At 52.4% G+C, this 26,269-nt stretch overlaps 1 protein-coding gene across 16 annotated transcripts in view; it reads left to right on the top strand.

Moving 5' to 3' along the window:
• ATP2B2 (ATPase plasma membrane Ca2+ transporting 2) overlaps window positions 1-26,269 on the top strand; it is a 401,304-nt gene that overhangs the window by 355,410 nt on the left and 19,625 nt on the right. For all 16 annotated transcript variants that reach the window (XM_039478690.2, XM_039478683.2, XM_039478686.2 and 13 more), the window contains 6 exons: window positions 10,553-10,794; window positions 11,739-11,973; window positions 19,597-19,776; window positions 19,973-20,060; window positions 23,941-24,047; window positions 24,511-24,702. In XM_039478690.2, the coding sequence (XP_039334624.1) occupies window positions 10,553-10,794; window positions 11,739-11,973; window positions 19,597-19,776; window positions 19,973-20,060; window positions 23,941-24,047; window positions 24,511-24,702 (1,044 nt within the window). The remainder of the gene's footprint in view (window positions 1-10,552; window positions 10,795-11,738; window positions 11,974-19,596; window positions 19,777-19,972; window positions 20,061-23,940; window positions 24,048-24,510; window positions 24,703-26,269) is intronic.

Here is a 26,269-nt window from a genome sequence, read left to right on the forward strand (position 1 = left end):
AAACGATCCTGGACTGGGAAAATAAGACCCTGGGCAGGGCTGGGCTCCTATAGGCTGTATTTCCCCCTCCACAAGGATGCCAGTTCCTCTTTGTCTTCTTGCTATCTGATGCAGGCTGCGGGCTTTTTGAGATTAGGAGACAGCTGGGTCTTCTTTCATCTGCCTCAGATAAACTTTTGGGAAGTGCTGGGTGGATGGGTGGTGTAAGTGAATGGACTGGTGAATAAATGTGTAGATGAGTAATCAATGAGATGAGGGGTACGTAGGGAGAAGGGGAGAAGGGTGAATGAGTAGTGGGTAGGTAGATGGATGTGTGGATGGATGAGTGAATGGATGAATACATAGGTGGGTGGGTGGATAAACAAATAAATGGTGGTTAGGTGGATGGATGAATAGATAGATGGATAGGTGGATATGATGGTTGGTAAATGGATGGATGGATGGATGGATGGATGGATGGGTTGGTGGATGGAAGGATGGATGGGTTGGTGGATGTATGAGTGGATGTGTGGATGCGTTAGCTGAAAGGTGGGTGGATGGATGGATGGATGGAGGGATAGATGGGTGGATGGATGGATGATGGATGGATGGATGGATAGATGTGTTAATTGCTAAATGGAATGGAATGGTGGATGAATAGATGGATGAATGGACAGATGGATGGATGAATATGTGAATGGGTAGATGAGTGACTATGAATTTATAGGAGTCTTAAGGCAGGACTGTTGTCTCTACCTTCTACTTTTTTTTTCTTGTGGCAGCAAGAGGCAGGATTTGGCCTTGAATCTAGTCCCATGGCCAATACCAGTGCTCTCACTACCTCCTGCTTGCTGAGCTGGTCTCTTCCACAGCTACCCTCAGCCATTCAGGCAGCATTGATCCATAGACCTCCCAATTAGCTGATGTCTTTTGCTGAAAAAAAAAAAGAAGAAGAATTTGCAAGGATAGATTGCAAGGTCTACAAGGATTCACAAACCTTAGAGACCACCTAGTTCAGCCCCCTCAGTTTACTCTGAGAAACAGGAAGGGATTTGTTCCAAGACACCCCATTGGTTAGTGAAGTTGGAATCCAGGTGTTCCAAGGCCTAGCTCAGGAAGCAATGGTTTAGAGGTTTGACTCTGAAGTCCAACAGACCAACGTTCATATCCCAGCCCCAACACTCACCATCTGTGTGACCCTGAGCCAGTTACTTAACCTCTCTGAGCCTGTGTTTTTCAGTCTATAAAGTGAGCATATCATCATTGCTAACATTTACTTAGCTAGGCTCAATGCTGGGTGCTTACCCTATCTTGCTTTGTATGACAACCCACAGAATAGGTGACACCACACCCCATTGCATAGATAAAAACCCTGAAGTTGGAGCAGTTAAGGCACATGCTGAGAGTACCTGAGCAGGTCTGAGACCAGGCCAGGATTGGAACCCAAATCTGCATTTCCAAGCCCAGGCAGGTTCCCACTGCTTCTCTGCCCTGAGGCTGTTTGTCCAAGGGCTGTTGTGAAGCTCAGGCAAGCTGAGGTGTGTGCAGTGCCCCACACAGTGCCTGACACAGAGCGGGTGCTCAGTCCAAGGCAGTCATGACTCTGTTTCCCCCTGCTGCTCTTTCTGAGCCTTCCCCTCTGTAGTTTGCTGTGCCAGCCACTGTCTTTCTTGACCCTCCACATGCCTTTCAGATGAGCTGGCCAAATAGGACCATTCCCATCTCGCAGCTAGGAAAACCACACTGCAGAAGCAGAAAGGATCCTGCAGGATTGCTCCTAACTACCAAGTGGCAGAGCTGGGCCCAGAGGATTCTGGAGGAATTCACCAAGAAGGCAGGGGGCAAGAGTATTCCAGGCAGGGGGCACGACCCTGCAAAGGCCCAGAGACCTTAAGCTGCGTGGCTCACTTAGGAAACATGGTGCTTCATGGCCTGGGCATTTCTGCAGGGCCAGAACGTTGAGAGGTGAGGCCAGGAGGACTCGGGGGAGCCAGTGGTACCAAATTAGCCCCTAATGGGCTTTCTCCTCCCTGTGCTAAGAACCACCCCGGGCACAGGTGGAGGGTGTTGCCAGGGCTGAGGCTGCAGGCTGAGAGGCTGCTCAGGGGCCCAGCCCCACCTGTGTCCCATCCTTTCTGAGAATGGCAGAGCCTTTTTCCTTTCCATTCTTATTTCTTATCGTTAGAAACTAAAGTTGCCCTCAGAGGGAAGCTGCACGAATCATCTTTTAGTCAGAAATTGCTTCCCTGCCTCAGAAATCCTGGCACACCCTCAGATTCCCTTTGCGGTCTCCAACGCTTTGTGCATCAAGACTTCCACCTGCAGCTCTGGCCGCCCTGCTGCTCCTCCTGCTGCAGCTGAGCTTTCAGATGGAAATAGCTCTTTCCTCTGACTCTGGAGGCACCGCGCTTCCTTGGGAAAACATCCCTGTTCTGCCCATGTCTGTTCCGTCTACTGAAACCACCCGCGCGGACTTAAATTTTCTACTTCACCAGACCTCTTTTAGAGGAGGTTGCCACTACAGTTGACATTTGAACGATTAAACTGAGGGTGGCCACTTGCAGAGCTGAAATGTTGGAAGTTTATGGCATGTTTCTGAAACGTAAGCTACTGAGAGAAAAACAAATCTCCCTGGAGCCCCCAGATGGTTCTGAAGGAAGGATTCCCCCTACAGGATGGTTTTCCTGAATAGAAAAGCCAAGCTTAGCCAGCCGGTCCCCAGCATACCCCATTCTACATGGAGGTGGCCACAAGGCCAATAACCCCAGAAGGGAGGACGGTCGGCTGTGTCGTATTTCCCATAAATCTTAGAACCTAGCAGATGGTAGGAAGGGCTAAGGAGAAAGGGGAAGGGGGGAAGCTGAGAGCCCTTGAATTCAGATCTCCTGCCACCAAACCCAGGGCTCGATCTAATATTTGAGTGAGCCTCAAAGTCCCCGTGAGTCAGGCCATGACCCAAGACTGGGCTCTGGCCATGCCAAGAGGGTCAGAAAGCGTGGAAGGCAGTGGAAGGGACTTAGCAGGGCACTGAGGTGGGGAGGTGGGCCATGGGGTATGCAAAACAGCAGGGACCTGGGTGTTGAATTCAACAAGGGTTTTGTGTTTGGTTTTTTGCAAACATAGTCTCTCGAAGAAGAGTTTAAAGGAAATCACCCCAGATGGGGAATTCCAGTTTTTAACAGCTATTAGTCCCTGCATCCTAACCCTTCATCCTGAGCCTCACACAGTGACATACACACACACACACCACACACCACACATATACCACCTATCATGCACATACAACACACAACACACACCACTCATCACACACATCATGGAAACACACAACACACATACACTACCTACCACACACCACACACATCATGCAAACACACAACACACATATACCACCTACCACACACACATCACACAAACATAACACACATACACCACCTACCACACACCTACCACACACATACAACACACAACACACACCACCTACCACACACATACAATACATACCACACACATACAACACATACCATATACATAAAACAGTACTCATCACACACATTACACACATCACACATACAACAGACACCCAACATTCACCACACACCACACATACACCACCCATCATGCACATACAACACACAATGCCATGCAAACACACAACACACACCATCTACCACATATAACATATCACATAAACACAACACACATATACCACCTACCACACATACAATACACAACACGTACCACATCACACACACCACACATACAACACACACCACATACAAAAACCACCACTCATCACACACACCACACATACAACACAAACACAACACAGCACATGTATAACACACACCACACACATATGCCACCTATCATGAACATGCAACATACAACACACACACCACTAATACCACACATAAAATACACACACAATACTCACCACACACACATCACACACACCACACATTGAACACAATACAACACTCATAACACACATCACTCATCACATACAACACACATACACCATCTACCACGCACATAACAACGTGCACTACCCACACAAAATACATACCCCACTCATCACACACATAACAAACCTATACCACATTACCACACACACAAAACACACCACAAACACAGCACACCACACACAACATGCACTATCACCACACACAATACACATCACACACACCACTTACCACACACACAACACACAGATCACACATGCCATGCACATATAACACACACCACTCATCACACACAAACACAATACTCACCACACGCATACAACATACACCATACACACCACTTATCACACATACTACACAGCACATATATACCACCTTTCACCCACATCAAACACAGAACACACGTACATCACCTACTATGCACATACAACACACAACACATACACCATACAGAACACATACCACACTCATACAATGCACAACCCACATGCCACACACACAACACACATCATACACCACACACACACAAAACATACCACACACACACAGACCAAACGCATCATATACATGCACACACCACACACACAGACAAATACACTACACATATACTCACCCCACAACACATACACAACGAACACACCACAGACACACACCCCATGCATCTCACACACATACTAGCGTGCACACACACTGCACTGGTGAGCTGGGGAAGCCTAGGAGTCTACTCTCCGGGAGTGCAGCACCTCTGCATTCCAGGAGGTTTCTGTCGTCCTGGACACCCACACCCACCTCCTGCCCTCCCCACCTCTGGGGAAAAGCCCAGGGCTTGCTGGCCCTGCACAGCCACCTCACTCTTCTCAAAAGGCAGGCCGTTAGAGGATGATCCTGGGGACCAAGTTCTGCCGAAAAGTTCGTCCCACCTGGCGTTCTGTTGGCAGCACCCACACACAAACACAAAATTATTCTTTGATCCATTGGACCAATGTCCACTGGCGGCCCACGGCACTGGTGGGGCAGGGGTGTGGGGATGAATGAGGCAAACTGCCCTGCCTGGTGACTCCGAGCCAGTGGTGTCGGCCAGGGGAGAGGCAGGCTTCTGGGAGAGATGCTCTGTGGGCTCAGGGCCCAGAGCCCCTGTGTCAGCTCCCAGCTAGCTAGACCCTGCCTTGCCTTGCAGCCTCGCCTCTCCCAGCGTCAGCTGTGCACAACTGTAAAATGGGAGGAAGAGCAGCCCCTGCTTCGTACGCAGCTGTGAGCCTATGATTAGGTGATGCGTGTGAGAGCTCAGTAGAGTGATGAGCGCAGAGCAGGCATTTGGGGAAACGGGCATGGCTGCAGCTGTTGAGGTTGGGCTTCCAGGCATCAGGGGAGGCTTCACTGCTGATTCCTGTCCTTTAAAGGATGCTGGCTGGGTCACCAGAGACCGCCAATTATCATAAAATTGTTTTCTAATGGCCTCCTAGAAAAATCATCACATTGCAGTTACTGCAGTTTACCGTGCCATGGGGTTTGTTTGGAAGCTCTTTTGTTTGTTTTTGAGACAAAGTCTTGCTCTGACTCCCAGGCTGGAGTGCAGTGGCATGATTTCAGCTCACTGCAACCTCCACCTTCCAGGTTTGTGCGATTCTCCTGCCTCAGCTTCCCGAGTAGCTGGGATTACAGGTGCGTGCCACCACGCCCAGCTAATGTTTGTATTTTTAGTAGAGATGGGATTTCGACTCCCAACCTCAAGTGATCTGCCCGCCTCAGCTTCTCAAAGTCCTGGGGTTACAGGTGTGAGCCACTGCACTCAGCCTGTTTGGGAACTTTTTTAGTTATGTTTTTATTTTTTTAATTTGCATAAAATACTTATACGTAAAATTTACAAACTTGACCGTTTTTAAGTATACGATGGTATTAAGTACATTCACATTGTTGTACAAATCATCTCCAGAACTCATTTCAGGTTGCACAACTAAAACTCCATACCCATTAAATGGTTAAGTTTCCATTCCCCTCTCCTCCCACATCTGGCACCCACCATTCGACTTCCTGTCTGTAAATCTGACCGCTCCAGCAGCTCATATGAGTGGAGTTACACAGTTTTGTCCTTTTGTGACTGGTTTATTCCATTAGCATAATGTTTTCATGATTCCTTCATGCTATAGCATGTGTCAGAATTTACTGTATGGATAAATCGCGTTTTGTTCACCCATTTATCTGTTGACAGAAACTTAGGTTGTGTCCACCTCTTAGACTTTGTGTTTAATGCCGCTTTGAACATAGATATACAAATATTTATTTGAGTCTTTGTCTTCAGTTATTTGAGGCATATTCCCCAGAATCAGACTTTCTGGATCATATAGTAATTTCATGTTTAATTTTTTGAGGAACTACCATACTGTTTTCCATAGTGGCTGTACCATTTGATATTTCCACCAATAGGGGACAAAGGTTCCTGTTTCTCCTCATCCTTACCAACATGATTTTTTGTTTGTTTCTTTTTTTCTTTAATAGTAGCCATCCTGATGGGTGATACATGCTATGGTTTTTCTTAATCCCATTTTTGCAAATGTTGTCCATAATTTGTGCTCTTCAAATCATCATTCATTGATCTTAGCTCCATTCACTTCCCAGCATCCCAAAACAAGAGCGTGAATTGTCCTTTCAAAAATCTGACCGTGGCTGCACCCAGCATTCCCTAAGGGCCCAACACCATGCAGAGAAATCTGCTGGATTAAGCTGGAACTGGAATCAGGGGTTTGCGGCAGCCCCAGGCTTGGCCCTCCACAGGTCTGTGACTAGGAGCAAGATACAGACCAGGGCCTGTTCTCGGTCCCTTAAAACAGGAACGATACCAGTATCTTCACTCTCTTACAGAGTTGGAGCCCTGGAGATAAAAAGGCTTGTGGAAATTCTACAGTGAGAGCAAAACTTCTGTGTTTGTCAGGATTTTTAAAAGCCAAAAGAGAAAAGGGGAGGGTCCCTGATTCTTAGTAATGCGTGTAGGCGATTTCAGAGCTCAGGTTCATGGAAACAAATTGAATTACGGAGGAGGCAGCGCTGCCATTTGCAACCACGGATTGTTTGAAATCCTTTTAGAGGAAAATTAAAATATTTCACAGAGGGTAATAAAATGCTGAGTGTTTTGCAGGCATGACTGCTCAGCTCTCTTGGGCAAATAAGTAATTAGGCATTTTTATTTAAGTCCTCCGTGTCGTCATTTTCTTTCATTAGTAGAGGGAGAAAAGGCTGTTTTGGAAAATACATAAAACTCTGGAAATCAACAGAAAGTTAATTATAAAACTGTGAATATATATATATATATATATATATGTGTGTGTGTGTGTGTGTGTGTGTGTATATATATATATATATAGAGAGAGAGAGAGAGAGAGAGAGAGAGCGCACAATAACAGCATACCACAGGAAGAGAAGATGTTAGAACTTATTTTCCCAAACTTCAAACATGGGAAGCTGTGTCAAATATTCCTCTGCTTCGAAGTAAAAGCCTATCAAAGAGCTTGGGAGTGGGGCTTCTTCCAAGGCACAGGATGCCTTCAGTCAGTATGGCCGTGGGAGCCAGGGAGGTGCTGTGAGCCTCGCTCCCTATCCACGGCCCCCACCCCATCCACTGAGGGACCTGCAGTCCCTCCTCACTCTACCCTCCCTCACCACGTCCACTTTAAGGAAAGGGTGGTTGATATTTCTCTGAGCCAGAAAGCATGTGCTCCAGCCTCTCCTTTTTACAGACGAGGGCCTGGGTTCGGTTCAAAGGCTCTTTTTCTCCTGTGCATCCCCAGGTCTCAGGGCCATTGCATGTCGATGCCTGTATCCCCCCATGTGAATTAGGTCTGCTTCTTGGCCCGAGCCCTAGCTGCAGAAGAGGGGAGAACAGGCCAGGGATATGTCCAGTTGCTGACAGACGGTCCGCCCTGTCCCTGCACAGCCAGTCCGTGCTGGTGTCTTCTTGAGTTCACCTTCTTCCTGTGTGGGCTGCACTTTTGGGTGATATGACAGAGACTGACAAGGATGCAGAGAGCTCCTTGCAAGAGGTTCGTCTGGTACTTCAGGGGGACACAGGCGTGTTCATAGCTATTTCTTCTTCAGAATCCCTTTAGAGCAGGCGTCCCCAAACCACGGCCCACGGGCCGCATGCGGCCCCCTGAGGCCATTTATCCGGCCCCCCGCCGCACTTCAGGAAGGGGCACCTCTTTCATCGGTGGTCAGTGAGAGGAGCACAGTATGTGGCAGCCCTCCAATGGTCTGAGGGGCAGTGAACTGGCCCCCTGTGTAAAAAGTCTGGGGATGCCTGCTTTAGAGTTTGGGTTTATCTCTGATGTCTTTCACCACCCCTGAAGCCACCTCCACCTGTGTCACCCCTATGAATTTTCTTTAAGTGGCATGAGTGGGTGTGTGCATTGGGGTATGCGGGCTGCATATGGGAGGCCCCTACAAAATCTGCATTTCCACAGCCTCCTATGAATCCCACATCAGTGCCCATATGGAGACGTCTCATCTTTACCATTAACCATTAACCTTTGTCTTCCCCACCACTCTGGTCTGCGTTGAGCCATCTAGCAAATGGTTAATAAGCACCTGCTGTGTGCTGGGCTTCCCACTGACCCTGAGAACCCAGAGAGGAATAGAATGCAGGGGAAGACAACAGACACATGAGGCAGTTTTCAAAAACAAGGAGATATTTGAGCTGGTCCTTAAAAGATAAGAGGGGGTTTTCCTGGCAGGGAAGGGAGAGGGACCCACCCGGGAGGAGCAGCAGAGGCAAAGGCACAGAGACATGAAACAGCCTGTGTTTGGGCCGCCATGTAAGGAAGTGACAGGTGCTGGGGAGAGGCAGGTGGTGCTCTGGGAGTCTCCAGGACAGGAGCTAATGGTGTTAACACGGCCCTGCGGTGGGCACAGGGCCAGCATGAAGCAGGTGCCAAAGAGTATGTGTCTAATGTGTGAGGGGGAGAAGGAAATGAGGGAGGGACTCAGGGAAGGGATAAGTCGTTGCAGGGTGTTCATATCATGGCATCTGTAGAGCAGTTAAAGAGGAACACAGTAGGCCATAAAGATGAACGAATCTCAAAAACAGAATGGTACAGCCGGGCACAGTTACGGTCAGGTGCAACGGTTCACTCCTGTAATCCCAGTACTTTGGGAGGCCAAGGCAGGCAGATTACTTGAGGCCAGGGATTTGAGACCTGACTGGCCATCCTGGTAAAACCCCATCTCTACTAAAAATACAAAAATAAGCCAAGGGTGATGGCACATACTTGTAATTCCAAACTTGGGAGGCCAAGGTGGGAGAATTGCTTGAACCCAGGAGGAAGAGGTTGCAGTGAGCCAAGATCGCACCACTGCACTCCAGCCTGGGTAACAGAGTGAAACTCCACCTCAAAATAAAAAAGATACACGTGCAATGTTACATGAGAAAAGGAGGTTACAGAAAAGTGTGTACAGCCTCCTGACAGCAAGTATGCCACGTTCAGAACAGCACCACACAACCACACAGGCTTGCATTAGGTCAAACTGCATGAACTTGCCCATATTTGACCATTTTTGACATTCAAAAATAGCAGTTTTCATTGGTTCAACCTGATTGAAATCACAAGGGACAGTCTGTCCGTCCCGTGGAATACCACTCAGCAATCAAAAGGAACAGATTATCAGCACATGCAGCAGCTTGCCTGGATCTCAAGGGGATTCTGCTGAGCAAAGCAGCCAAGCTCCGGAAGTTATAGACTGTATGATTCCATTCATATAACAGGCTGGAAATGACAAACGTGTGAAAACGGGGAAGAGATAAGTGGTTGCCATGGCCAGAGAGTGGGGAGAGAGAGAGGTGACCATCGCTTTAGAAACAGGGCAGTACAAGGACCCTTGTGATGAACGGTCCCCAATCTTGACAGTGGTGGTGGCCACATGAACCCACATGTGGTGCCATTGCATAGGAAATACACACACACACACACACACACACAAAAGCATGTAAAGCTGGTGAAATCTCAACAAGGTCAGCTTCCCTGCGTCAGCATCCCCATCTCAGCTGCGGTACTTGTATTAATACTAAGGTGACAACACTGGGGGAACTGGATGAAGGGTGTACAGCATCTCTGTGTTGTCTCTTATTGCATGCAAATTATCGTTATCTCAAAATTAACAGTTAAATACACACGTGGTAATGATTAATGCCAAATTTAAGACAGGTTGTTTCTGGGACAAGGTATGAATTATGCATATGGGGAGAGGTTTGCAGAGGGGATTCAACCTTATCCGTAATGTTCCACTTCTTAGAAAAATCTGAGGCAGGTATGGCATAATGTTAAGATGCTACAAAGCTGAATGGTAGGCACATAACTGTTACAATATTCTCTTTTTTATGTTTGAAATAATTCATACTTTTTTAAAAAGCTAATCTTGCTTCCCTCCTTTCATCTGGAGCCAGGACTGGACCTGGGACGCAGAGCCCTGAGGGTGCAGGGGATGGCCAAGGACTCCCTCCGGGTTCAGCCCGCAACCCAGAGACCACCTGGTGGCAACCCAGAGCCTCGGTGGCAGCCGGGGCAGGAGCTCCCCTGCCACGGGCTCCACCAGGTCCCAGCCACTCATGCCTCTCTCCACAGCCCCCAGAGAAGGAGGGCGCCCTGCCTCGGCAGGTGGGCAACAAGACGGAGTGCGGCCTGCTGGGCTTCGTGCTGGACCTGAAGCAGGACTACGAGCCCGTGCGCAGCCAGATGCCAGAGGAGAAGCTGTACAAAGTGTACACCTTCAACTCCGTGCGCAAGTCCATGAGCACCGTCATCAAGCTGCCCGACGAGAGCTTCCGCATGTACAGCAAGGGGGCTTCTGAGATCGTGCTCAAGAAGTAAGCACTGGCCGGGTGCTGGGCTGAGGGCTGTGCCCTGATGCAGGGCCCTGGGGATGTCAGCGTCATACAGCATGGCCGCCATCCAGGCCGGGCCCAGCAGCCTGCCCGGCTGGAGTGGCCATCAGAGCCACAGAGGGCCCTGCCCAAGGTCATCCAGCAAGACTCACCTTCGCTTGCACACCCCTTGCCCTCTGTGTTTTCCATTATATCCTCTCAAACATTTCTATAGCCAGAGTCCTCCCGCTCCTCCTCCCTAAGCCACTGGTTCATCAGGAAGTTCTACCCATTATCACACTTAGATCTCTCTTATTTCACTTCCTTTAGCATAGAGTTGGTTGTTGGTAGCTATTTTCATTATTAGCCACACTCCTCTGACTCCAGAAAAGTGCTGGAAATAAGCTTAGTGAACTAAACAAATCCCTTCTCCTCTCTGGCCTCAGTTTCCTCACTTGTACACGGAGGGGAGTGGTGTAGCCCCCAGTGGTTCTTAACCCTAACTACACATTAGAATCACTCCGAGGAGTGTTTAAAAAAAAAAAAAAAAATTGATTCACCACGGACAAATTGAACTGGAACTTCTGGGGCAAGGCTCACACAAGGATATTTGTTAAAGGCTCCCACAAGCAATTCTAATGTGCAGGCAGTGTCAAGAACTGCTAGCCGGGGTTTTAAGTGCTTTGTAAACCATTTCGGTTGTGGGAATGTTATTTCAGATGAATCTTGTGAACATATAACACGTCAAAGTGGGGCTGCACCTGCTGAGTGGCCTGTGCAGAAATTACAGGAAGGATGCCTGATTTCACCCTGCCTGGGGATGGACTGGATGGGCACTGGATGACCAGCCACGGCCAGCTGGGCATCACTAGGGTGGGGAGGCAGACTTCGAGCGGTTCAGAAGGAGCATTCCCTGGGCTCCCCATCTCCCTTCCATCTTACCCCAGGTGCTGCAAAATCCTCAACGGGGCAGGAGAGCCCCGTGTCTTCCGGCCCCGCGACCGGGACGAGATGGTAAAGAAGGTGATTGAGCCCATGGCTTGCGATGGGCTCCGCACTATCTGCGTGGCCTACCGCGACTTCCCCAGCAGCCCCGAGCCGGACTGGGACAATGAGAATGACATCCTCAACGACCTCACCTGCATCTGCGTGGTGGGCATCGAGGACCCCGTGCGGCCAGAGGTAGGCCCTGGGGCCAGCCAGCTCAGGGGAAGGAGGCCAGCCACCTGGGTCACTTCACCTCTCTGAGTCTCAGTTTCCACACAGTGCCCATGGGGAATCTCCTTCCCCAATCCTCATAAAAGGATCGCCCATAAGAAACAGTGTAGACCACACATGGCATGGGTCAGCCCAGAAGGACACAGAACCCACAGGCTGGCAGCAGGCATTGCTCTGTCATGGGTCAGTCCTTAAGCTGTCTACGCAGCCACCATGAGCTCTTCCCTCTGGTCCCCCAAGGGACAGGTGTAGGGACTGCCCTGCCTTAGAAACCTCTTGCCCTGTAGGAGCCAGGATCTCTTGTAACAAATCTACAAGCCTGGATTCCAGGGTCCTGCAAAGGACACACCCAATAGCAAAGGTCATTGCTCTTAGGAGCACCTGAAGTGCGGTGTCCCTGTCATGTGTCGTTCTCACCAGTGCAGATGCAGTTTACCAGCCAGTTAACCCTAGCAAGCTGGCCTCGGAACACAGCTGAGTCTACCTTGATCAGGGTTCCAGGAGAACAGAGCTAGAAAGTTAGCTGAAGGTCACATCCTCAAGCAGAAGGGAAGGGGGCTGACAGCACCCACTTCACAAGGATCGAGGGAGGTGATGCCTATCAGTACACCTAGCGGGGTGCTCAGCACACAGTAGGTCTTTAGTCTCCTTTAGCTGAATCTGCACCTGGGTGGGAAAGGCCAAGAGCTCAGTGCTGGAGCTGCCAGGGTCAGGGGAGGATGGGATGGGTGTGGTCTGTGGGGCTGCCCAGGCTGAAGAGAGGCTGTGGGGAGCAGAGGAAGCCGTCCTGAGTCTCCAAAACACTGCATGGGCCAGCAGAGTGAGTCAGCTCACACTGCCAGGCCCCAGGGGAGCACCCAGGGCATGAGGCAGGGTGCAGGAGGAACCAGCTTCTGCTTCCTCCCAGGACTCACTCAGCTGCTGGGTCCAGACCGGATGCCCTGGCCAGGCCTGGCTGGGTCCAGATTGGCCTTGGCTGTAAGATTTGGTGCAGATGCTTTGCGGGCCCACCTCCTCCACTCCTTGGTGGACCTACCCTGACACTGGTCTCTGGGGGTCTCTGGCCATTCCCTACTCCTCTCTGAACCTCAGTGTCCCTTTCTTTAAGGTAAAGGAGATAGACAAGATGCCCTCCGAGTTGCTGGCCCTGATGTTGTAAAATTCTTCATTCCAAAGAAAAATGAAACCAGGTTACAGGCATGGACTTTGACATTTTAGGCAGCAGGGAGCAGGATCAAAGTGTGAGCTCAGACATCAGACAGATCTGTGATCCTGAGTGACTGCATACCTGGCTGTGTAACATTGGACCAGTTACATAACTTCTCTGAGCCTCATCTACATACTGGAGATAATAATAGTATCACAAACACCCCCTCCAGGATATTATGAAGGCTCAGATTATGCATCTAAAGCAACAAGCAGAGCATCTGGCACCATATAAGTGGCCCACATACGTGGGTCTCCTTCTCTCCTTCCTTTATCCCCTCTCCGGTGGATTTTGTTATCCTAGATCCAGGGACACATAACAGCCCTCGACACACAGCCCTCGACACACAGCCCAGCCTACCAAAGGTGTTCCATGAGCGTTTGTGGAATGAATGAATGAGAATGAATGGGACTGGAACCCCAACCTTCCACACATGTCTAATACTCCTATCCCTCTCTCTTTCTCTTTCTCTCTCTCTCTCTCTCTCTCACACACACACACACACACACACACACACACACACCCTCCTGTGGGGGTGTCATTGTGGCCTCCACACTCCTATCAAGATCCTAAAACAGCAAAGACAATTAATGCCCCTGGAGCTTGGCAGTGAAGCCCACACGTGCTTTCCTACAAACCTCTCTCTCCATGGACAGACAGGCCATTTATCAGCCTCCCTGTGGACGTCCACTCATTACCAGCTGCTAATGGGTTCAGGCCTCACTGTGATGTGTTATCTCCTTACTGAAAACTCTTCATTCTTGTGCAGCACTCAAGGCTGGCCTGCCCACACCCTGTGGCTCCCCTGTCCTTCCCAACCCCACAGCCTCCCCCGACAGCTCCAGAGCTCCTGGCTCACCACCCTGCCGTGGAAGCATCCCTTAGGTGCATGGAAGACAGCAGCAGACACAAACTGTTATTTGACCACGACCCACAATAAGAAATGTATTTTATGTCATGACTCAGTGAACACACACACTTAACCAAAACAAGAGTTTCACAAAATAATAGGATGCACTTAGCTATTTTCTCTTCTGTTTCTTTATTTCTTTTTTTAAATGTTGGTCACCACTCACTAAAACTTCATATCACTAACAGGGCATAACTTGAGGCTTGAGTGGCTGATCTAGTCCAAACACCTTCCCCGACAAACCCCGATTTGCAGAAGAAAACACTGAGGCAAAGGGGGGCAGTGATGTGCCCAAAGGGACTGGTGAACCCAGATCAGAACAGGTTTTCTGCCTCCCTGCCTCAGGGCCTTTGCCTGGTTGCCAAAAAAAAAAAAAAAAAAAAAAAAAAAAACGGAAAGGACAAGTAGTTCTGAGTCAAGAGGATAAGCAGATGAGGACAAGGACGAGAGCCCCCCATGCACAGGGCCTGAGGAGGCAGAGCTGGGTCCCTGGCATTTTCTCTTGACAGCATGATCATCCAGAGAAGTTGGCTGCAGGCACAGACTCTGGGAAGGGGGGACCTGGAATCAACTTCCAGCCCCCAGTGTGGCTGCTAACCCGATTCCCTCTGTGAGCCTCGGTGTTTTCATCTGTGAAATGGGAGGTCGGCCCAGGTGCCCCTGGGGTCCCTCCCAAGCTCTGACATCCCCAGAGAGAGAGCTAGTTGACTAGAAGACTTAACCTCACATCCTCCTCCACTTCCTTCATTCAGGGCGCCTGCGTGGTCCACCCTCTCTCCTGTTGGCGCACCCCTGAGATGTCTGCATAGGAGTCCTAAACCATTTCACAGCAGTCACCTACTCAAGCGATACAGCAGACTCGAGGAACAGGGTTCTAATTCTGCCCCTGCCACTCCCTCACAGGTGGCCTCAGTTTTCCTACCTGAAAACTGAGAGAATCAGACTGTCCAGCATTCACAGTGAGGGGCACAGCAGGGTTGCAGGTGACACCACTTGCCAGCCTAAAAGCTCAGACCTACTGATACATCATCTCCGCGTGGGGTGGGAGGGATCAGGACCCAAGGAGGCGTGTGGGTAAGGTTTTGTTTATTTGTCTGTTTTTTAGGTGGGTCATTCCTGCCCCCTCTAGCTCCCTGGTTCCCACCTCAGAGGCAGCCACCATCCCCATTTTGGGGGGCGACCTTCAGCGAACACATGTGCCTATGGTGGCTGTGTTTTCTGTCAAGCTCTCCTGGGCTCTGTCCTCCTGGACTTAACCCTTTATACAGAACTCTTTGTTACCCTCCATAAATCTCATACATGAACTTCCCGCCTGGTGCCTCCAGCCTAGGAGGCTCAGCCAGAGGGTAACCCTCAGCCCGGACCATCTCTAGGGTCCTGCAGACACACTGAGATTCATTTTGCAACTGCAAGAAAACAATCTCTACCTCCTTTGCTTTCCCTGACTGTCAAGGGGTTGAATCCCCACATTGCCTCCCTCCCAGGAGCAGATCAAACACCCTTGCCAAAGCACCCCACTGTCGGCCCTTACAGCAGGTACATTTTCCAAGGCCGATTGAAGCCAGTGCTGATAAAGCCATCAGGAGAGCAGCGGTCTGGGATTTGCCGGGTTATCTGGGGGTGTTTGAAGCCCTCGGAATCACCGACAACGGCTGTCACCAGAAACAACAGATGTTTAAAAGCCTTTATTTAATGAAAACAGGAAGCGCTCATTTCCTGGCTGTTTTTCCTCAGTGAGAAATATCTAGGATAATTTTAGCGAAAGAAGTCATTTTTTCCCAAACTTATTTATTTATTGTTTATTTCACAGCAATTTCATTGATGTGGGAAGCGTATTTCAGTCTATGTGCTGCCGAAGCGAGCACTATGTGGGAAGCATATTTCAACCAGATCGATGCCTCTGGGGGTTGAGTCTTAATCATCTCTGGACCCTCAGTGTCCAGAGCAGTTAGCTGCTCCAGAGCTGTTTGTCCAATTAGTGAATGAGTGAGCCACAAAATTAAGTCCTGAGAGCAGCTTAAGGAAGCATTCCATTGGGTTGCAAGAATCGGGAATGGCTTCATGAATAGAGCGCATTTCACTTATGAGATGGGAAGACTTGACACATAGAGGCTAAGGGAGGGAAGGCATTCCAGGCCTCAGAGGGCACAGCACGGGCAGGGCAAGAAGGTGGGAAGGGCTGCGGAGGGGCTGCGGCCTTGCGAATGCCCTGTTGCATTTATGAGAGGAAGGGAGCTTGAAAAAGGCGTGCGTGTGCCATCCTGTGCTTGGGCTGTTTGTGCCGTCAGAGTTCCCCCCAGCCTTGCCGAAGGGTTGGATACTATTGTACCCATTTTACAGATGAGGAAACCGGGCTCATGCGTGACCCTAGAGCAGAGCCAATCCCTGCCTTGTGGTCCGCAAGCCCTCTCCCCACTGCACAGAGGAAAGTATAGGGTCTGCAAAAATTAGCCTCCTTTTTCTCATGAAGCCAGCTTGCTTAGAGAGGCCCAAAAGATGGCTGGTTTTGGCTCCAGGAGACAGTCTTGAAAGTGAGTCTTTCTAAAATGCAGCCCCAGCCACCTCATTTCTGGCTCAGAACTTCCCACAGTTCACAGTGCCTGAAGGAGCATATCCCTGGTCTAGCACCTTCTGCTCCTCTCCAACTTCATGGTCTCCAGTCCCTACCCCACATCCTCCCTCAGCCTCAGCCCCTCCAGATCACCTGCAGCATGGCCCTCAGGCCCATTCACACCTCAGGCCTTCTCTGCCAGTGCAGAGTGGACAGTTCTCTGTGACCAGGGCTAATCTATGTATTGTGCCTGAGCCCCCTGGCACAATACCAGGAACCAGAGCCTCCGTTGGCAGCTCAAACGTTGCCTCCTCTGGGAAGCCCTCCTTGATTTCTCCTCCCCACCCACTTTCTTCTAAAGTAACAGCACTTTCTGTGCTCACTTCAGTAGCACAGTAGCACAAAACCCCCTTCTGTGTTCCCAGAGCCTTTTGTATAGGCCTGTGCCAAAGACCCTGCCTCCAAACAGAGTACAGGTCTGATTCAAGGTAATGCTCTGTTATCTGAAAAAAATAAATGTTATGTAAAAGAATCAGCTAGACTTGTTCCACAGTGGAGCAGTGAGCATTAGTAGGAGGGAGTGCCCTGTCGTCAGGTGTGTCAAGCAGAGGCTGACCAGCCCATCTGTTGAGGACACCTGGGAACAGATCTAGGCAATGAGCAGAGGGTCAGAGTCAATGACCCAAAGTCCTTTCCAACTCCAAGACCTCCAGCATCTTTGAAACAAACAGCCTAAATTCCTCCTTTTAGAGACAGGAGCCAGATAAGGTATGTTCCCAGGAAACAGCTCCTCTTTCTGTTCTTAGGGCCAGGAGACAGCAAGGGGCCACAGCCCAGGTTACAGCCACCATGAGTGTATTAGTAAGTTATATAAACAGGATCTTGGACACTCTACATCCCCACTCCCTCCAGCTCTGTAAAAATGAGGTCACGTTTGCTTATGTGATTAGCTGCTGTGGCACGAGGCAGAGGCCTGGCTCACATGGCTCACAAACCCTAAGTGGGCACTGGAAGGCTTCTCCCCAGGGCCTGGAAATAAGCTTCCAGAGGAGGCTGGTGGTTAGCTGGCCCTGTTCTAACCCTTCAACAACAGGGAGATCACTACCTGTCACCACAGAGCCGGTCTTTTAGACAACTCCAGTAGCTAGAGAGGCCTCCTTACAGGGACCCTGCCCCTCCCCGACATCCATTCCTCATGCCACAAGACAGCCACGCTCAGAAGTATGGGTTTCCTCTTGAAGGCGTGAGGGTGGAGCCCCTGAAAGAGAGCAGCCCCACAGGCTGACACTCAGGCGGGTCACCGGTGGCCAGGGCAGGGGAAGAGAGGCCAGGCCAGAGGCATGGTGACCAGAGGCAGGCTGGGCAGTGATCCAGCGTGAGACCACGGTGGTGGGGGCTGAAGGAGTGGCGGCTGCTGTGGATGGAGTGGACACAGGCCAGATATTCAAGGCCAATCCTTGTTCTTCCCATTGCTGAGGGCAACTCTCACTCTGTACTAGTTTTCTAGGGCTGCTGTAACAAAGTCACACAAACTGAGTGGCTCAAACAACAGCCACTCGTTGTCTCACAGTCCTGTAGGCTGGACATCTGTCAGCAGGCCTGGTTCTTTCTAATGGCAGTAGGGAGGCGCTGTCCCTGCCTCTCTCCCAGCTTCCAGTGGCTTACTGTCCATCTTTGGCGTCCTTGGAGTGGAGAAGCAGCACCCAGATTTCTGCCTGGCGTCTCCTTTGCATGTCTTTGTGTCCAGATTTCCTCTTTATAAGGACACCAGTCCTGTTGAATTAGGACTTACCCTGATGAGCTCATTTTAACTGGATTACCTCTATAATGACCCTATCTCCAAGCAAGATCACATTCACAGGTACTGGGGCTTAGGGCTCCAGCCTGTGTTTTGGGAGGAATACAACTCAATCCATAGTTTTCCAACTCCCTTAGCCATGGCTTGGTGGGTGGATGCTGGAATTCGCTCCTGGTCACTGTGGGGTGCGCAGGGAGGCAACATCGGACTGAATGCTTCCAGGCTGGAGATTCTAATGTGCTGTGGTCTTTCCAGACAACTGGATTTTCTGTCCTTGACATGTTCTCTTGCACTGAGATGTTCTACAGCAAATATTATTTTATTATTTGTCACTGCCCTCGGGTAAGAATCACTCGTTCCATTGATTTCTGTTGTGTATAAAGAGCTGCCGAAGCTCCAGGCTGATTTCCACAGGGAACCCTCAGCTCTGCTCAGGGCCAGCTGCTGGGGTGAGGCGGGGCCAGAGAGCCCTGTGGCTTCTGATTGGCTGGCTATAATCTAGCCTGATTGTCCCGGACATCCATCTGTCATTACAGTAGAGAGGGCAGGACCTAGCCTTATTATTGCAGAGAAATGGCATATTTTACATGAAGCGTAATCCTTTATAAATATTCTAAACTTGTATCACATTCTGCAAGTAAAATGCTCCCAAATGCAAATGTCCCCCCAAGAAACTGAAAATACACAAATGGATTTGTCAAGTTTGCAGGAACTGTGTATGTGGATGAGGCAAGGACAAGTTCACGTGCTTACCTGGGGCCAGATCTGAGGAGGTGTTCGTGGAAGTCTTTCCAAAGTCTTCGCCCAGGTCAAGACAGCCAATGGTTCTGTCTCAAGATGGACTATCATGGTCAATAAGTGGTGGCTACTGGGACTCTGTGGTGTGGACCATATCAGGGTTAAATCAAAGGATGTGTGATCGATTAGCAATGCCTACCATGGGCACAGGAAGGGAGGCTGTGGCCCATGTGCCATGTGTGCCATTAGTATCTCAGTCATCTAGTCCCCTGTCAGTAGAGCAGCCTGTGAGAAGGGCCCCTCTGGAATCCATGAAGACGGGGCTGGGGGGGGTCCCTGCCTGAGGTGGTGCCCTCCCCCATGGCCCTTGCCCTCCTGCCCAGGTCCCAGAAGCCATCCGCAAGTGCCAGCGGGCAGGCATCACGGTCCGCATGGTCACTGGCGACAATATCAACACGGCTCGGGCCATCGCCATCAAATGTGGCATCATCCATCCTGGGGAGGACTTTCTGTGCCTCGAGGGCAAGGAGTTCAACAGGAGGATCCGAAACGAGAAGGGCGAGGTGCGTGTCCCAGCGTCGTGTCTTCAGGGGCGCGCGCTTAGATGGAGCCTGGGAGGTGGGGTGCTGCATGACTGTACAGAAGCCAGCCGGTGTGCTGCTGAGAGCCCAGTAACTCTGGGCATGTCCCCTCCCTTCTCCAGGCCTCAGTTTCTCTCCCCGACCCCACCGACCTGCCCCCTTCCCCATCCCTCTCCAGATTGAGCAGGAGCGAATTGACAAGATCTGGCCAAAGCTGCGGGTGCTGGCTCGCTCCTCCCCCACGGACAAGCATACCCTGGTTAAAGGTAAGACCTGGGCAGGCACGGGCGATCCTGAAGCCCAGCAGCAGGCCAGAAGCTGGGCCCTCCTCTCCTGGCACTTGCTGCTTCTTCCCAGGAAGGAAGGGCCCCTCACCCTGGACTCTCCACATCTGGGCACAGCCTTATGTCACCCTCTTTTCAGCCCTGGGAGCCTGCAAGGGGTCAGAAGGAGATGGGACAGAGTCTTCTCTCTGGGCCTCCAACTCCCCTAGGAAGCAATGGACCTGGGTATGTGTGGGGTCCCAAGCTCACGACTCAGGGCCGAATGGGACCCACACACCTGTTCTATGTGGCCAGTGCAGCGCCTTTTTCAATGATGAATTTGAAAGACCACACAGATCTTGCTGTCTCACCTTTGACACAGTCCTTACTGCTGCTCGTCCGACACTCAGCCTACTTTGCTTGTTCTCAGTCTGGTCTCAGAGCTTATGAGTTTGAGTCTCTTAGTCTGCCTGGTCCCTGAGGCCCCCAACCAACATTTGTGACCAAGACCCCAGGGATGAGCTCTCCTGGGAATAGCCACCTGAGAGAAGAGACCAAAAGCAAAAGTCTTGCTCCTCCCTCCAGAGGGAGAGTGCACCACTCACTGAGCCTAGGTGGCCAGGTGCTGGGCACTCTTTATTTTTATTTTATTTTATTTGATACAGGGTCTCCCTCTGTCACCCAGGGTAGAGTACAGTGGTGCGATCACCACACACTGCAGCCTCAAACTCCTAGGCTCAAGCAATCCTCCTGCCTCAGCCTCCCAAGTAGCTAGCACTACAGGTGTATGTCAACGTGCCTGATTAATTTTTTAAAATTCTTTATAGAGACAGGTTATCACTATATTGCCCACACTGGTCTCAAACTCCTGGCCTCAAGCAACCCTCCCGCCTTGGCCTCCCAAAGTGCTGGGATTACAGGCAGGAGCCACTACGCCCAGCCAACTGTGCATTTTTAGAGTCACACGGTCCTGGCTTTGCCATTGACCTACTCTGTGGCCTTGGGCAAATCCCACTGTGGGACTCAGTTTCCTCACTTGTAAAATAGCTATGGGAGCAGGTGTCTGCCAGAGGTCAGCCCTAAAACATCCTGCATTCCTCTTTCAAAGGTGCTGCCCAACAACATAAATGGAAGCAGATCTGGCCTGGGGAGAGAAACCCAGAACCCCAGAGCCACAAGGGAGCAGAAGGCCCCAATGCATCCCTATTCCTTCACTCATTCTCTCCATAACCATTTACTGAGGCCCTGCTGGGTGCCAGCCCTGCTCAGGGCAGGCATGGTCCTGCCCACCTGGAATTCCTGGGCCAGGTTGCATGCAGCAGGCATTGAATAAGTGGTCCCTGCGTAGAGCAAAAGGCCGCACTGCTGGCAGGGGGGCTCTGGGCCCGACACTGGCCTCTAACTCGGACTAGGGAGGCTGTAGGTCAGAGGCCATGGAAGGTGGATGGGCTCCAGGATTGGTGGGGCCTGTGCTTGGGGCAAGGCAAGGAACTGCTCTGCAAGGGCTAGAGGCAGAAGATCCCTAGGTGCCTTCAAGGACCTGGGCCAGGACCTCAGGGCGGGAAAGAGAAGCTACAGGAGACTGGAGAAGGTGCTGGGGCGGCGGCAGATCCTGCAGGGACCCCCTCCCACGAGCACCTGCCATGGCCTGTACCCTGTCACCAGGCTCAGGAGCATGGGAGGGATTCAAGGGTAGAAGCGTCGCTTTAGATAACTAACCCGGCAGTGCAGAGCATTTCCTGGCAGCGGAGGGACCAGCAGGATTGTCGCCTCAAGAGTTGTCACCTGCCCTCGGTGGCGACACCTCAAGTAGAGCTGCCAGGTGCGGGTCTGGGAAAGTGTGGGTGGTGGAGGGGTCTGGGCTGGGTGGGGGGTTTGGATGTTATGGAGGGATGAGGAGCAGGAGGGTCTGGGACCCCATCAGTCTGCACCTGTTGGAGCAGAGTTGGACATTGAGCCAGGAGGGAAAGCAGGCCTGAGACAGAGTCCTGGGTGGCACATGTGGGTGGGGAGAGAGGAGCTGCAGAACCCAAGAGTCGCCTGAGTGATGGTGGAGGCTGAGAACCTACCAGAGGAGACCAAGGGGAGGAGGACGGCCAACAGGGAGTGGCGCAGGGAGGACAAGGAAGGAGGCCTGTGGAGGAGGAAGATGTGGCCCACAGTGGGAATAGCTGCTGAGAGGTCTGCGGGCACAGAACAGAAATATGACCATAGGAGGCAGCCACAGGAAGGCCCCTGTGACTGCACACAGTCAGGCCACCCCAAGACTGGAGGCAGGGAGGGGTTCTGGGGAGAGGTTTCCACCCAGCTTTCCGCACAGCTTGGGCTGTGCAGAGGTCAGTGCTGCCCAGGAGCCACAGGGCAGAAACTGGACCCCTCCCTGCCTTGGAGGAGCCCCCAGGCTGACTGAGGGAACCGTGGAGTCTCAGTCCTAAAGTGCCCAGTGGACAAGCTCAGAGAGGCTGAGTCCGGGACGGAGGAACTGCGGCCTCGATGCCAGCTGGGCGGGAGCAGCCCAGGACAATTCCCAGAGCACACGGCACTGCAGCTGGGCCTGAAAGAGGGGAGAGCTGCAGGGAGCACTGGGGGGCATGTGCCCCAAGTCGTGGAACTCAGCCCCTCATTCCAGCTGCCGCTGTCAGCTAGGCACAGACTAGAGAGTTGCACAAGGACGGAGCAGCATATAGAGTTACAGGGACCTGATTACGGGCGGGCGGGGGTCCTCAGAGGGTCAGAAAGGCTTCTTGGGAGAAGCAGCATCTGAGCCAAAAATGCAGTACAGGTGGGTGACAGGAGTCCCTCCGGCGGAGGGAGCAGCCTACGCAGAGATGGGGCCAGCTCTGTGGGACTGCAAGCACTGATCTGGGTGGCCAGGGGGTGAGAGAGGAGAGAGGTCAGGGTGTGGGTGAGGCCTTGTCACAGCGGACTTCATAAGTGGAGCTGAGAACATGGATGTTATCCTGAGGCCAAGCAAGAATGATGTTCCAGGGGAGGGGACTGGTTCAGATATGGGTGTTAGATCCTGGAATTGCTGTGGAGAAGCAGATTGGAGGGGGAGCCCAGAGTCGGTGAGAGGAAACTCAGTGATGCTGGTGGCAGAGGATGGGGACAGAGAGAAAAGGAAGGGTTTCAGTGGGATTTGGGAGCCAGAATTGGCAGGTCTTGGTGACACATTTGACGTGCAGAATGAAAGAGAGATGCATGGAAGCTGACACTCAAACTCCTGACCTGCCCACGGACATCCCTACTGCGAACCCCATAAATGAGCAGTCCTACAAACTCCACAGGTCCTCACCAATGACCTCCTTCACCCATCCTTTTCCACTGGCCCTAGCTCAGTGACTAGGGCACATGTTGTCTATTCATTTTGTTCATTGTTAAATGTTTTATTGAAGATGAGTGTCTGGAGAGAGGTCAGGGTCAGAATGTTGGGGCAGAGATCACTGGCAAATGGCAAAGCCAAGGGCTCCACGACAAGCCTGGACTCCCCAGGGAGAAGGTGCTGGCTAGTGGTGTCAGGAGGAACACTAGGAGCCCTGCAGAGGCGGAGTGGGCCGTGAGTACAGTTAGAGGATGCAGTGTTTCTGGTTAGGGTGGGTGCCAATGTGGCCACGGGTTGCAGAGAGCAAAGAGGGGGCTGGAGAGGTGAGCAGGGCCCAGGCTACAGGGGGCCCCAAGCTGGCACCGGCCCAATAAGGAGCCCAGCGCACGCTGCTGGCAGTGTAGGCCAGCCTGGAGCTGGGAAGAGCCTGGACAGAGGGGGCAGCTGGGTAGGGACCAGAGAGGAAGCTATGCCCAGCCAGGCTCCCCCGAGGGCCATGGGTGGCCGGGGCTGCCCCCTCTCTGAGTGGCCCAGGGCCTGAGCACACTCCCGCTCCCACAGGCATCATTGACAGCACACACACCGAGCAGCGGCAGGTGGTGGCCGTGACAGGGGACGGGACCAACGATGGGCCTGCACTCAAGAAGGCCGACGTGGGCTTCGCCATGGTAGGAGCGGCCCGCAGAGGGCATGGGTGGTGGGGCTGGGGAGACTGGGCTACATGGTCTTGGGCTGGCTGCTTGCGGGCCTTAGTTCACTCGGCCCACCTGCCACCCGCCACATGTGCCCACTGTTCTCGATGCTCAGCCTGGCCCTGAGGTCTTCCTGGAAAGGCGTGGGATGCTTCTTGCTCTGGGGGAGCTGTGTGAAGGGGGGCAGTTGCAGGTTGAGGAAGAAGGGAACAGAGCTGGAGAGGGGGCCAGGATGAGGCTTCCTGTGGGAGAAGGAGGCTGGGTCTGTAAGGAGCATGAAGGAGCGGGCTGTCCCTGCATGGTCTGGCTGTGCTGGATCCACTGGGTGTGTGTACCGGAGAGTTGCATAGCTGAGGATGTGGAGGGGTGAGGATGGCAATGCTAGAAGTGGTCAACTCCCCTGGCCACCCCACCCAGCCTGCTGTCCATGTCCCTACAGGGCATCGCAGGCACTGACGTGGCCAAGGAGGCCTCAGACATCATCCTCACCGACGACAATTTCAGCAGCATCGTCAAGGCAGTGATGTGGGGCCGCAACGTCTACGACAGCATCTCCAAGTTCTTGCAGTTCCAGCTCACAGTCAACGTGGTGGCCGTGATTGTGGCCTTCACAGGTGCCTGCATCACGCAGGTGGGTCCTCAGGAGGCCATACCAAAGCCCAGGGGAGGCAGAGACTCCCAGAGAGGCTTGGGGCCCTTAGGGTAATCCACATCAGAACAGCCGGGGATGAGGCACCCATCGATGGAGAGCCTGCCGGGGCCACAAACTACGTCGCAGAGCTCAGATGCAGGCACTGGCCCCAGGGGAGTTGAGGACATGAGGCTCAGAGAGGTGGCATGACTTGTTCGAGGTCACCCAGCAAATAGGAGCTGCCGGGCTCACAGCCTGGCCCTCACTGCAGGAGGTGGGAGAGGGAATCTTCAAGAGAAGGCAGGGTCCTTGGCCACCAGGAGGGTAGAGGGAGGCAGGGGCAGGCCAGGGCCCAAGGGGGATCAGGCAGCGGGGTGAAAACAAAGAGCCAGTGGGGGCCTGGCTCTGGGCTGGAGCGCGGAGTACCTCCCGAGGTACGGGGTGGGGAAAGCCAGAGGGAGTCGGGGGGCTCGCTCACTGGGGTGTCACAGAGGAGTCTGGCCAGATGCCACAACGGGTCTCGAGCAGCCACACACACTGAGCCTGGCAGGCAGGCCCAGGATGTCTGCAGACTCACTGCTTCTACCTCGCAGCTCCGCGAGGCGGGAACTGTGAAGATCCCATTTTACAGAGACAGAAACTGAGGCTCAGAGGATGAACTAGCCAGGGACCTGCCATTGATCTTGCAGCCTCCTGTTGCCCCGCCTGGCTGCCTCCCCACAGGGGCTGACCAGCCCGGCTGAGGTGGGGCGCGAGGATGGGTCTCCCTCAGCCCCAGTGGATCCCCGAGGCCCAGCCCTCCCAGTAGCCACCTGGGCAGACAAGCCCCTCCCCGCAGGAGCCCCCAGAGGCCCGGAGTGCAGCACTGCCCCAACAGCTGTGTGGCTGTGGAACATTGCTCCCCTCTCTGTTGCTTCCTGAGCTGGGGGAATATAGGTGGCAGCTCCAGCTACCCCAGCCCAGAGCCTCAGAGCCTCGGGAGGGTGGCTGGGGCTTCCTTTTGCTCGGACGGGCCCTCTTTCCTGGTCTGTGGATGAGATGCTCCCTCTACTGGCAGCTTGAGGGACACTCCCAGGGCAGCAGCAACGTGGAGACCAGAAGGTCTTGATGCCAGATAGGGAAACTGAGGTTCTGAGACAACTGTCAGCCTGAGGTCTTCGATTGAGTTGGTGGCAAGCCATGTCCTCAAGGAGGACAGGCACACTTGACCCCGAGGCGTATGGAATCAGACAAGGCCTGGGGTGGGGAGGTGGGGGCAGGGGGAGTGAGGTTGAGGCAGGGAGGAGGTGGGAGAGAGGGCCAGGAGGACGGGCTGCGATGACCCCTGGGAGGTGATGAGTGGAAGGGATGCAGGTACATGGGGCCTTGGGAGAGTACAGAGCGGGGAAGAGTAGTCAGTCTGGGCTGTTGAGCTAACAGGCTCTGGGAGCTTCCTGGAGGAGGTGTTCCACAGGCCTCTAGGTGGATGTGGCTAAAGCCACAGGGAGAGGAGAATGGAGCTAAGGCAGGAACACAGAGTTAGGAGGAGGGGAGCACCACAACCGGGAGACTGAGGTCAGGACTGCGA

The sequence above is a fragment of the Saimiri boliviensis genome, chromosome 8 (genome assembly GCF_048565385.1).
Source record: "Saimiri boliviensis isolate mSaiBol1 chromosome 8, mSaiBol1.pri, whole genome shotgun sequence".
Taxonomy (NCBI): Eukaryota; Metazoa; Chordata; class Mammalia; order Primates; family Cebidae; genus Saimiri; species Saimiri boliviensis.